The sequence below is a fragment of the Armigeres subalbatus genome, chromosome 3, assembly GCF_024139115.2.
Source record: "Armigeres subalbatus isolate Guangzhou_Male chromosome 3, GZ_Asu_2, whole genome shotgun sequence".
NCBI lineage: Eukaryota > Metazoa > Arthropoda > Insecta > Diptera > Culicidae > Armigeres > Armigeres subalbatus.
The window spans coordinates 336,818,780-336,832,411 of NC_085141.1; the positions used below are offsets into that span (position 1 = coordinate 336,818,780).

The 13,632-nt window shown below is 41.5% G+C and overlaps 1 protein-coding gene across 1 annotated transcript; it reads left to right on the forward strand.

Moving 5' to 3' along the window:
• The first annotated feature begins 6,180 nt into the window (after positions 1 to 6,180).
• LOC134221345 (probable cytochrome P450 9f2) lies at positions 6,181 to 7,853 on the forward strand. The gene is made up of 2 exons (XM_062700541.1): positions 6,181 to 6,392; positions 6,455 to 7,853. Exons 1-2 carry the CDS (start codon positions 6,181 to 6,183, stop codon positions 7,851 to 7,853), a joined length of 1,611 nt encoding a protein of 536 aa, XP_062556525.1.
• Positions 7,854 to 13,632: the final 5,779 nt, after the last annotated feature.

A 13,632-nucleotide genomic window follows, 5' to 3' on the forward strand; every position in this document is an offset into this window, starting at 1 on the left:
GCCTTCAAGAGGCTCGGATTCGTCCTCAGACCAAATTCCCGAGGTGTGAACTTAACCCGGATTTCGCATAAACGTCAAATTTATTGTTTTTACCTTTTTTCGTATCCAGTTTCCGCGAGCGGTAATGGCCGCTGTCGTAGCCAAGCAAATCCGTCTTCCGATTTGTCAAATTTTTCATGTCGGAGGCTTACCATATTTTTTCCTCATTCAGCTTTTCTTCTACTGCTGACCTTTCTTACCTTGTAGGGAGCAACGACTACGTCATTGTCGTAGCCAAGCAAATCCGTCTTCCGATTTGTCTTTTTACCAACGAAAACAAGCGCGGAACACCGAAGGATAATTCGCATGCTCACGCCTCAAAAACATAACACTGAATGATCGTTTATTTTCACCGTTCGAATCATCTAGAATTCCTGTCAGCCTACTGAGATTGAATTTCAAATTTCTTCTCATTAGCTTCTTAGTATGCTGGCATTTCAAATGCCAACTACGATTGAATTTCAAATTCGTTATCATTTTTTCTACTAATGTCATTTTTAAATATTTTAGTTTATTTCATTATTTTTATCATGAAATAAAAAGTACGTTACACTTTATCCATCAACGTAACCAACAAATGCAAATGCATTTTTCAGAATCACTTTATTCCCCGCAGCCGCCAGCATGCCTGCGGGTTAATCTCTAATTTGACGTTTGTGGAGGTCAACTGCACCCTCAGTTCGAGCATTTTGATCAATGTGGTTCATAAGAAGTCTTGAATTCACATAATCAGCACCTTCTTATTTGCCACATTGGTCAAAATGCTCAGAGCGGTGGGTGCAGTTGACCTCCAAAAACGTCAAATCAGAGACTAACCCGCAGGCAAGTTGGCGGCCATTTACGTAATCATGACCATAAAACCCTAATTAAGCCACCTAGATGCCTTTCTCGTGCATTTTAAAAACAGTATTTTGGCCATAACTTTTGAGACCCAATTTTCAATAGGAAATAATGAAACAGGATTTTGCGTCGAATGCAACTTGTTGCGAGTAAATTGATGTATGGTAGGCGCCTTGCGGTGTACGGAATGCGGGTTCCTAACTTTTTGTGTAGAATCCTTAAGAGCAACTTCTAGAACCGGATTCTGGTTTACGAAACGAATTCGGGGCATAAGTCGATTAGGCTTGCGGCTGGCGTTCCGCAAAGCTCCATACTCGGCCCATCGCTATGGAACGTGATTTACAACGGGGTGCTGATGCTAAAGTTGCACAACGGCGTGAAGATATTTGGACTCGCGAATGATGTCGTCCTTACGATAACCGAAGAGTCGCTGGAAGAAGAAAAAATGCTAATGCGGAGATGACCGACGAAGATGAAACCTGTGCAGTCCGCTACCGAATTGGAAATTGAATGGCTCAGCGTAAAAGTGATGCTGAAAGGCATGATATAATGCTGGGAGTTGAATGAATAAAAAAACGAAAGATCAAGTTCGGGGGCTATATCCACTGCCCAGAACTGGCAAAAACAAGGGGGTCTAAAGGCCCAAAAGAGCATGAACTATGAAGCCAAAGGACTCAGAAATCAAGAATAACAACGAAAAAACCCAGATTAATCCACCTAGCGGTGATGGTGCCTTTCTCGTTTCTTTCGAGTGAGTAATATCTACGCACTTTTGGTGAAAAAAAAGTATTTTGACCATAACTTCTGAGCCTATAGTCCGATCCGGCCAATTTTCAACAGAAAACAATGGGACCGGATTCTGCATCGAATGCAACTTCTTGTGAGCAAATCGGCTGAGGGTACATATGTGACTAAAATGAGTGAGATTTTGAAAAATGTATTTTGGCCATAACTCCATAGTCCGATTCCGCCAATTTTCAATACGAAACAATGGGACAAGATTCCGCGTCGAATGCAACTTGTTGCGAGAAAATCCGTTAAAGATAAGTGCCTGATAAATGAGTGAGAATTTTGTACGTGTTTCTCATGAAAAAAAATTTTTTTTGGCCGTAACTTCAAAACCATAGTCCGATTGAGCCAATTTTCAATACGAAACAATTGGACAATATTCTACGTCGAATGAAACTTGTTGCGAGTAAATCAGCTAAGAGTAAGTGCCTAAAAAGTGAGTGAGAATTTTTCTTATAAAAAATATATTTTGGCCATAATTCCGAATCCCATAGTTCGATTCCGCCAATTTTCAATACGAAATAATGGGACAAGATTTCGCGTCGAATGCAACTTGTTGCGAGAAAATCAGTTAAAGATAAGTGCCTGAAAAATGAGTGAGAATTTTGTACGTGTTTCTTATGTAAAAAAAAATAATTTTGGCCATAGCTTCGAAACCCATGGTCCGATTGGGCCAATTTTCAATACGAAACAATTGGACAATATTCTACGTCGAATGAAACTTGTTGCGAGTAAATCAGCTAAGAGTAAGTGCCTAAAAAGTGAGTGAGAATTTTCTTATAAAAATATATTTTGGCCATAACTCCGAATCCTATAGTCCGATTCCGCCAATTTTGCAATAGGAAACAATGGGACAAGATTCTGCGTCGAATGCAACTTGTTGCGAGAAAATCCGTTAAAGATACGTGTTCTTATGTACAAAAATGAATTTTGGCCACAACTTCGAAACCCATAGTCCGATTGGGCCAATTTTCAATACGAAACAATTGGGCAAGATTCTACGTCGAATGAAACCTGTTGCGAGAAAATCGGTTAAGGATAAGTGCCTGAAAAATGAGTGAGATTATTTTGCGCACTCACATACACACACACATACACACACATACACACACACATACACACACACATACACACACACATACACACACACATACACACACACATACGCACACACATACACTCAGACATCACCTCAATTCGTCGAGCTGAGTCGATCGGTATATAACACTATGGGTCTCCGGGACTCCAATCAAAAGTTCGTTTTTGGAGCGAACATATCGCCTTTACGTATACTTTGTATATGAGAAAGGCAAAAATAATTTTGGTCATAACTTCGAAACCCATAGTCCGATTGGGCCAATTTTCAATTCGAAACAATTGGACAATATTCTACGTCGAATGAAACTTGTTGCGAGTAAATCAGCTAAGAGTAAGTGCCTGAAAAGTGAGTGAGAATTTTTCTTATAAAAAATATATTTTGGCCATAACTGCGAATCCCATAGTCCGATTCCGCCAATTTTCAATAGGAAACAATGGGACAAGATTCTGCGTCGAATGCAACTTGTTGCGAGAAAATCAGTTAAAGATAAGTGCCTGAAAAATGAGTGAGAATTTTGTACGTGTTTCTTATGTAAAAAAAATAATTTTGGCCATAGCTTCGAAACCCATGGTCCGATTGGGCCAATTTTCAATACGAAACAATTGGACAATATTCTACGTCGAATGAAACTTGTTGCGAGTAAATCAGCTAAGAGTAAGTGCCTGAAAAGTGAGTGAGAATTTTTCTTATAAAAAATATATTTTGGCCATAACTCCGAATCCCATAGTCCGATTCCGCCAATTTTGCAATAGGAAACAATGGGACAAGATTCTGCGTCGAATGCAACTTGTTGCGAGAAAATCCGTTAAAGATACGTGTTCTTATGTACAAAAATGAATTTTGGCCACAACTTCGAAACCCATAGTCCGATTGGGCCAATTTTCAATACGAAACAATTGGGCAAGATTCTACGTCGAATGAAACCTGTTGCGAGAAAATCGGTTAAGGATAAGTGCCTGAAAAATGAGTGAGATTATTTTGCGCACTCACATACACACACACATACACACACACATACACACACACATACACACATACACACACACATACACACACACACATACACTCAGACATCACCTCAATTCGTCGAGCTGAGTCGATCGGTATATAACACTATGGGTCTCCGGGACTCCAATCAAAAGTTCGTTTTTGGAGCGAACATATCGCCTTTACGTATACTTTGTATACGAGAAAGGCAAAAATAATTTTGGCCATAACTTCGAAACCCATAGTCCGATTGAGCCAATTTTCAATACGAAACAATTGGACAATATTCTACGTCGAATGAAACTTGTTGCGAGTAAATCAGCTAAGAGTAAGTGCCTAAAAAGTGAGTGAGAATTTTTCTTATAAAAAATATATTTTGGCCATAACTCCGAATCCCATAGTCCGATTCCGCCAATTTTCAATAGGAAACAATGGGACAAGATTCTGCGTCGAATGCAACTTGTTGCGAGAAAATCAGTTAAAGTTAAGTGCCTGAAACATGAGTGAGAATTTTGTACGTGTTTCTTATGTAAAAAAAATAATTTTGGCCATAGTCTCGAAACCCATAGTCCGATTGGGCCAATTTTCAATACGAAACAATTGGACAATATTTTACGTCGAATGAAACTTGTTGCGAGTAAATCAGCTAAGAGTAAGTGCCTGAAAAGTGAGTGAGAATTTTTCTTATAAAAAATATATTTTGGCCATGACTCCGAATCCCATAGTCCGATTCCGCCAATTTTCAATAGGAAACAATGGGACAAGATTCTGCGTCGAATGCGAGAAAATCCGTTAAAGATAAGTACCTGAAAAATGAGTGAGAATTTTGTACGTGTTCTTATGTACAAAAATGAATTTTGGCCACAACTTCGAAACCCATAGTCCGATTGGGCCAATTTTCAATACGAAACAATTGGGCAAGATTCTACGTCGAGTGAAACTTGTTGCGAGAAAATCAGCTTAGAGTAAGTGCCTAAAAAGTGAGTGAGAATTTTTCTTATAAAAGATATATTTTGGCTATAACTCCGAGTCCCATAGTCTGATTCAGCCAATTTTCAATAGGAAACAATGGGACAAAATTCTGCGTCGAATGCAACTTGTTGCGAGAAAATCCGTTAAAGATAAGTACCTGAAAAATGAGTGAGAATTTTGTACGTGTTCTTATGTACAAAAATGAATTTTGGCCACAACTTCGAAACCCATAGTCCGATTGGGCCAATTTTCAATACGAAACAATTGGGCAAGATTCTACGTCGAATGAAACTTGTTGCGAGAAAATCAGCTTAGAGTAAGTGCCTAAAAAGTGAGTGAGAATTTTTCTTATACATAAATATATTTTGGCCATAATTCCGAAGCCCATAGTCCGATTGGGCCAACTTTCAATACGAAACAATGGGACAAGATTCTACGTTGAATGCAACTTGTTGCGAGCAAATCGGTTAAGGATAAGTGCCTGAAAAATGAGTGAGATTATTTTGCGCACACACATACACACACACATACACACACATACACACACACATACGCACACACATACACACACACATACACACAGACATCACTTCAATTCGTCGAGCTGAGTCGATCGGTATATAACACTATGGGTCTCCGGGACTCCAATCAAAAGTTCGTTTTTGGAGCGAACATATAGCCTTTACGTATACTTTGTATACGAGAAAGGCAAAAAGGGACCGTAAAGCCTGTTATTGCAGAAAGAGTACATTTCCTACTGTATATCTCCCAGAAGAAATACTGGAAGGCAGTCCCGCGGGAATTATGGTTGGTTCTCAAGGTGGTTTAGTAAATAGGGCCAGTCACGGCTGGCGGATTCCCACACTCCGGCACACTTCCGTGCTTTAAGTTGGCAACAACCATAGCAAGTCTGCTAGGTCAATGCATAAAGCATTATTTCTTGTAAAAAAAAAGCCTCAGTTCGTCGGTCAAGCTGAGTCGTATACTTTAGTGAAAGAGAAAAGAAAACAAAATAAAACCCTACCAATTTGTACACTTGAATTGAAAAACCGGTTAACTCTTGCTTAATTGAATATTGCCGTAGTACTCATTTCTTACACACTAATATTTTTGTACGCCGTCATTTGTGAATTATTCCGACTAATATAAATTTCAATTACTGCCTCCACCAGATAATTCCCGCAGCCAGAATAACGAAGATTGCATTTTTTTTAACGTAGATAGGTATCCGCGTGGTATCTCCTAACATACTTATCAGTGACTTCCAGACGCGCTCCGTCTCAAAATACGAATGCGCATTGTCTAGGCATTGTACAGGTGACGAGGCTGATAAAAGATATATTTTCAGCAAATGCTTACTGGTTTTCTATTTCAATCGCACTTTATTGCTCCATATATGGAAGCGTCTGTTATCATATTGCTTCACTCCAGTATCGTAACGTTCTTTAAACAGAATGGAAGTCAATCTCATATGCGCGGGAGTACTGTTGGCAATTTTCGCTTACCTGTACCGCTGGATAACACGCAACAATGACTACTTTCACGATAAACCGATCCCGTCAATGGCCGTCAGACCGATCCTCGGGTCCACGGGACCTCTGATGCTGCGAAAAGTTGACTTCCAGGATTTCATTCGACAGATTTACAACAAATACCCCGGAGTTAAGTAAGTAAAACTAAATAAGACGGGCATGACGGTTATCTCACCTTCGAAATCGTTCAACGCAGAGTCTTCGGCACGTTCGACACGATCACGCCGTTCTTCGTAATCCGCGACCCGGAATTGATCAAACAGATCGGAATCAAAGATTTCAATCATTTCGTGGATCATCGTCCGATATTCGGTCACGACGACGACGACCATGCGGAGCACCCGAAGGCGCTGTTCATTAAAACGTTGGTCGCGAAGAATGGTCAGCGATGGAAGGAGATGCGAGCAATTCTAAGCCCGGCCTTCACGGGGAGCAAAATGCGTCAGATGTTCTCATTGGTGGGCGAATGCTGCGACGGAATGGTGAATCACTATCTGGATCTGGCTAAGGCTACGGGAAGGGTGGAAGTCGAAATGAAGGATATGATGAGCCGGATCAGTATTAATGTTATTGCTTCGTGTGCTTTTGGGATTAAGGTGAATTGCTTCAAGGAACAGGAGCACGAATTCGTGTACCATGGGAAGAAAATGATAAATTTCTCAAGGCCTATTGTAATTGCAAGGCTGATGATGATGCGAATTTTTCCAAAGTTTGCTGCCAGATTCGGAATAGATATGCTGGATGGAGAGCAAGCCGATTACTTCACACGCTTGTTACAGGAGACGATAGAAACTCGTGAAAGCAAGGGAATAATTCGGCATGACATGATAGATTTATTACTGCAGGCTCGCAAGGGCAATTTGAAGCACCAGGAGGAGAAGGACGATCAGGAAGGGTTCGCTACTGTTCAAGAGTTCAACGTGGGCAAGGTGGAAATAACGAAGAATATGACGGAAGCGGAAATGATCGCACAGTGTTTGATATTTTTCCTTGGTGGGTTTGAAACGGTGTCTTCCTGTGCCATGTTAACGGCATACGAGTTGGTCCGGAATCCAGAGGTCCAACAGAAGCTTCACGAAGAGATTCTGCAGACCGAACAGGAGCTCGGGGGAAAGCCATTAAGTTACGACGCGCTACAGAAGATGAAATACATGGACATGGTGGTGTCGGAATCTCTGAGAATATGGCCCTTGGCACCAGCTGCGGATCGTTTGTGCACACAGGATTACATCGTCGATGATGGCCAGGGTTTAAAGTTCACAATCGATAAGGGAGCGTGCGTTTGGTTTCCAACTGCCGGACTGCATCACGATCCTCAATATTTTCCGAATCCGGAAAAGTTCGACCCAGAGCGGTTCAACGACGAAAACAAGAAGAAAATCGATCCAGGAACGTATCTTCCATTCGGCATAGGGCCGAGAAACTGCATTGGTTCGCGTTTTGCACTAATGGAAGTGAAGGCTTTTATGTATTACATTCTGCATAAGTTTTCATTCGTTAGTGGACCGAAAACTGAAATACCTCTCCAGCTGCGAAAGGGACTTACTCATTTGGGTGCCGAGAATGGAGTGCACCTAGTGCTGAAGTTGCGGTGAATATATGATTTAATTTGTTTGATACAATAATACCTTAAGCAGGTTATCATTAAGCTAGATGTACGAGCCCATAGCGGATTCTTATTCAATTTAACTATTGGTTCCTTCGTTCACTGCTAAAAGAATTTTTATATTTTTGGATTCTTCATTTCTGTGAATTTTGAATCTGGAGTGAGTTCTTTACTTGTCAGACAAAATAGTACCAGGGCCATAAAAGCGCCTGGTAGTGGGGAGAGCTTTTAATTAAGCTTTCCTCCGTTTCAAATTAGTGACATTTGAAATACATGGCATACATAATTAATGCAGACTCTGTAATAAAGTAAGACGTACCACAAAACACTATTCGAAGAACATTGAGAAACTAACACTAACTCTTGAAATTTTAATTACAAATTTGTTTTACGTAATAAAAGCGCTGGTTGACTGTAGGAAATAGTACAGAAACCGATATTGTGAGTAACCGCAAAAGTCTGGCGATACATGACGTAAAGTATCGGGGCGAAGGCTAGGAATAGGAATAGGAATTCTGGCTTCCCACATAGACGAGATTATGTACTGTATGTATAGTCGTTGTGTGGCGCCCATGGTGAAATCATTTTTCGAACTACATGAAGTTATAGGATCGAGCAAATGTGTCGATAGCCGATAGCACTGATCATATTTGACAAACGATTTGATCCTGTTTATATTATTGAATGCATTTCATCAAACTCCTGTATGAAGGGCCAAAAATGGGTGGGGTGGTTCCATAAGCAAAGACATTTATGCAAAATCCACGGGATGAGTAGAGAATCTCCTTCCAGTTCATCACCCAGGACCTCCTCCGTCAACTTTTTGTACTCAGAACTCTTCTGAGGAGCATCCCACTTCAAGACGAGAATTATCTCGCTCATGGCCTTCAAGACTTCAGCACAGCTTTTATCATCAGTCTTGACGATAATCGCCTCGCCTCTGTTTTTGCGCTCGCCGCTGCCATTGGAAGGCGCAACCCTCTTTTTCTACCCATTATTAGCAGCAGTGGTGCGCACCGCTCCACCTGCAGCACTCTTTGCGGCCAGCTGTCGACTCCTCCTCACCTTTTTGGGGTTCACGACCTCCCTCCAGGGCAGGTCTTCCTCCTGGCGAGCTTCAGTGGTCCTCGCTGGTTTTTCCGTCTTGGGAGGGCCGGCCTTCCGCGGGTCTTTCCCACTTAGGAGCTGCTGACTTCTCGGTAGCTACTTTCAGGTTCGCCTCCTGCGTAACCTTATTGAGCTTTGGAGTCACCCCTGTCACGGCCATCCTCCTGCGGAGTTCCTCGGTCTGGCTCTCCGCCAACCGTTTTCTATCGGCCAGGAGGCGAATCCGCGATTCAGCCTCCTCTTTGACCTTCTCCGCCTGGCGTTCCACCAGCTTCCGCTCTTCCCTAAGTTTGCGGATTTCCGGCTCCACACTCTTACTGGCCTCTAGTAGGGTCCTCCACTCGGACTTTGCTTCCAAGGGCGCAGAGCGCTTGTACAGATAGTTTGATATCCTTGCTGTAGTTAACGGGGTTGTCCAGGAACGACATGATCACGTCCGAAACGTCCGTGATCACCTCCATCGTCTGGCCACCGCGTTCCTCGTGGTTCGTCATCACCGAATTGATGACTCTGGTTAGGGTGGGGCCGCCACAGTGCTTCGAACGTATGGAGCTACGGGACAAAAATCATAACTTACATTCTACACGTTTTAACTCAATGGTGTCTTTGGGGAAATGGTTGTAAACTATTTTTTCTACTAGTTGCATTACTGACCTATGTTAAATGGATAATTGCATAAGTGGCGTAAACGCTTCGTATAATCAAGATCCATTTGGGAAAATTGTCACTTATGATAAAAACTAATATTTGCGTAATGGACCTATGTTGAATAGATAATTGCATAAATGCCGTAAACGCCAGATATTACGATATGCTTCAAAGAATCAGGATCTTTTTCGAAAAATATGAGGTATGATAACAGTTTATATTACAAAAATTGACCAATTTCCAATTTATCATCTCATAAGTGACGTAAACGCCAGCTCTAATGTTTTATGCTATAGAATCAGGATATCCTTAGAAATGATTTGAGGAATTGTTTTTTTAACGACGGTATCAAAAATCATTGGAATTTGTTATTTTTTTCGAGTTTGTTTATTTTGAAGGCTCAGGCGTGTATAACACTTTACGGAGCCATGGTTATGGATACGTACAATCAATATCATCTTATAAAGTAAGTAACAGAGGGGTAGAAGTGGTGACTCGAGGTTAAGTTTACAATGTTAAAGAATGGGCGGGGATTAGGATTCGGGAATCATGGAGTTATCATAATCAAGGAATTTCAGCTGCTCATCCGGGCATTTGGCATCAGGGACGATGTGGCGTGTCGTCGTGTTCGAGGAATGGTTCGACTGGGAGCATCTTCCGGATGGCCAGAAAATGAAGAATATCTGACATGGCCGCGGATTTGACCAGAGGATAGTGTTGTTTTTAATATCGATAATTTTTAATGGAACTAGAGCCATGACAAGCAGGCTCTCATCTGAGCTCTCAGCCTTCGACAATTTTTGTGTGTAGGTGCTATGTCCTAAGCTTCCATCAAAAGCCCATTAGCATACAAGTTTTGCCGTCCTTGAGCTCTCTACCGAAAGTTGTTGCATAATGATTAGCGAGGTACAATTCATTAGGTCTTGCAAATAAACCTCAGCGGACTAGGAAGCAGATTTGCATGAACCTCGTTCAAAGTACTTCTAAGCAGATTGTATTTTCTTTCAGATAAATCAAAGTCAATGTACAACGCCAGTGCTTGTGCGCTGTCATAACCTTTTCCTGATTTGCGCTTGAGCTACTTGATATATTGGTCGCAAATGCTAGCTCCTCAGGTTCATTATTATTGATGAGATCTTCAACAGGTTGCTTCTTTATTTTATTTGAACATTCCTGGTTTTTGAGGTATTCCCTTCGTGATGTTGAATGAAGACTCGGCAATTATTTCAATATTTGTATTCGGATTGCGAGGAAGATTTACCAACGAAGACAATCAGCGAGAGTTTTGCTTCTCAAATTACTCGGATGATCGAAAGCTCTGTGACCATTTTTGATCAAACAAAAGAATTTGCAAAACTGCTTTAGTTCTTTTTCAAGTTCCTCTGAGAAATCATCTGAATTATATAAATCCGACAGAAACTTCAACTCATGAGCTTTTCGTTGGGACGGATCAATAGAAAGCTACACAGATAAAAATATGTTGTGATTTTAAATGTATTTTCATGTACATATTTGGAGCATGCAAATAAACGTAACATTCAATCGATTACACTATTTTTTTAAATTAAAATAAATGTAAACGGTGCTTGCTTGTAAAATTCAATCAAATTTAATAGAATATCGAATGTTAATTCGTTTGATGGGATAAGCTGCAATTTTACACATCGTTGAATTTTCAAAATTATTTGCTGTGTATTGTTTGTATATATCTATGTTATTGAGCGCAAGAGTATCACCTAGAAAATCGTTAACAGCTATTAATAGAGCAAATAAGAGCAGCTGGAATCACTTCTATTTTCTTAAGAATACTATAAGTGAGCTCTGGTGCGATTTTCAGAGATGTGTTTTGATGTACTTTTTTTAAAAAGCTGTTTGAAGTTGTAGATTATTTCTTCCTATATAACTTCATGCCCATGACTTGGAAGCTTTACTCATCACAATGATCGAAATATGTCCAACTGAAACACATTAAATTGGATCTTATTTACTTGATTTTACTCTTTCCGTATCGATTTTCACAGTGAAAGGTACCGTTTGAAAACTTAAGCAATGCAAAAAGATGCTTTTCACTAACAGGTGATAAATCATCCACTTTCAACGATGGTAATGTTTACAAACACGAATTGTTTCGATCGTCCCAGTGACCTCACAAAGATACTAATGCCCATACATCATAGATGGAACATATGTTAATATCATGGTCTACTTGATTCGACTAAATACGAGAGTCGATTTTTCCATTTTTGTCCAAGGGACGAAGCACTGTGGGCCGTCCATCTTCACTTTGACCGGCACCTCCTCAGACCCTCCAAGGACTTCTTCTTCGCCTTCCCCCGGTGACCTCGAGGCCACTGCGTTTAGCGAAAGGATTCTCCAAGCCGACAGTCGCCACTCCTCCATTCTGCGTTCTTTTTGTGATTTTTGCTGATTTACTCATTGCTATTGTCGAATCCTGCTGGTGTAGTCGCCTTCACGATCCCATGGTTATCTATACATATCTTGCGGCATGCAGGGAGGCCATGCGAGGGTTGACACTTTCGTGTTCAGAGCCAGATCAACGATTGTCAGGAAAGAGCATCTGAGCCTACTCCCACTCAGCTGGCAACTGAGTGGCAAGATTGTACCGCGTGCTACAAGGCCCGCCACGGTTTTATAAGACGGAAGACAGCCTGACCATAAGCCCATTTGCCGTTTCAGGTCGGTGCCACCAGGCCTTACTAAGAAAATAGAATAACCAGACTACCAGCCCTTGCTTCACAATATTTCAATATCCAAAACATAGTCCAATAACATGCAACTAGTATACCACAACCAGGATCTTGCTGGGATCAACCCTGACGCGCCGATGCCACTCCCTGTGCTTATGCTTTTTCAGCGGCACACAGTTGCTATGATAGAGTCTGCTTACGGACACTTGTGTTTTTTTGGAGGGATTTAGCAGAGCCCACTTCTAAGCCCCACCACGTCCTAGGCAGTTCTCCCTGACTCATAGACCCCAGGGGAGGGGTCGTCAAGCCCTTTGACATAGTCCCTGCTGCCCCCTCGCTACCCAGGTCTGGATATGGAAAACTGTAGAAGTTTCTGATGTGACGTCACCCCCTGCCAATCATCCACTGTGGCGAAGTTGAGCTTTGGTTATCGTTATGGTCACTCAACGATGGACCAATACAGCAATAAACCGACCAGCAGCGCGAAGATAAGCGATAAAGAAAGAAGTGGACAGCGATTGTAGACAAAAACAAAAGAGTTCGTATCGTTATACTCGTGATTGCCGCATTCTAAATTGTTAATTAATTCGCTAGTTAGATTAAGTGTTGCTGAATTCTAATTATTCTAGTTACTCAATTTTTCCTTTCTAATTCTAAACGGATCCACAAGCGAGATCAGGTTTCGAATCGCATAGTTCAAAGTCTAGGATGTCTTAAAACAAGACGAGGAGTCATATTGTTTACTGCCAGATAGAGCATAGTTAATCCCGTGACGGTGATAGGATCCCAAGTCCTGTAAAGTTCACCAAAAAATCTTTTGGCTTACTACCACGAATTGGGTTTGCTCAAAAGACTTTGGAATCCACCACAACATCCTAAAAGATTTTTTGTGCGTGGGTAGCAAGGATGGACGGACATCATAGCCAATTGGGATTCACGTGCAAGCTATGCAGTCAGCTCGATGCGTCGGGAGCTCATATGATCGCCTGCGATCAGTGCCGTCAGTGGCAGCATTTTGATTGTGCCGGTATGGACGAGTCCGTACAGAGTCGGCCGTTTGTCTGTATTCAGTGCCAAAACCAGAATGTCGGATCTACTATTTCAACGCGACTTCGATCCAAAACAACGGTTGTACCGTCCGGAGTATTGTCCACCGGGAAAGAACCTTCGCATAAAGGAAGCCAAGTCCCGTCGTTACGGAGCATGAATAGTCGGGCATCAGTGGTGCAAGCACAATTGGACCTCATCGAGGAGGAATCGAAGATGAAACAACAAGAACTCGAGGAATATGAAACTCTCAGGAAA

What these genes read in the sequence shown, in the direction of transcription:
- LOC134221345 (XM_062700541.1), top strand. Translation starts at nt 6,181, where the DNA reads ATGGAAGTCAATCTCATATGCGCGGGAGTACTGTTGGCAATTTTCGCT. An exon ending in AACAAATACCCCGGAGTTAA is followed by an intron (nt 6,393 to 6,454) that starts GTAAGTAAAACT and finishes CGTTCAACGCAG; the next exon opens with AGTCTTCGGCACGTTCGACA.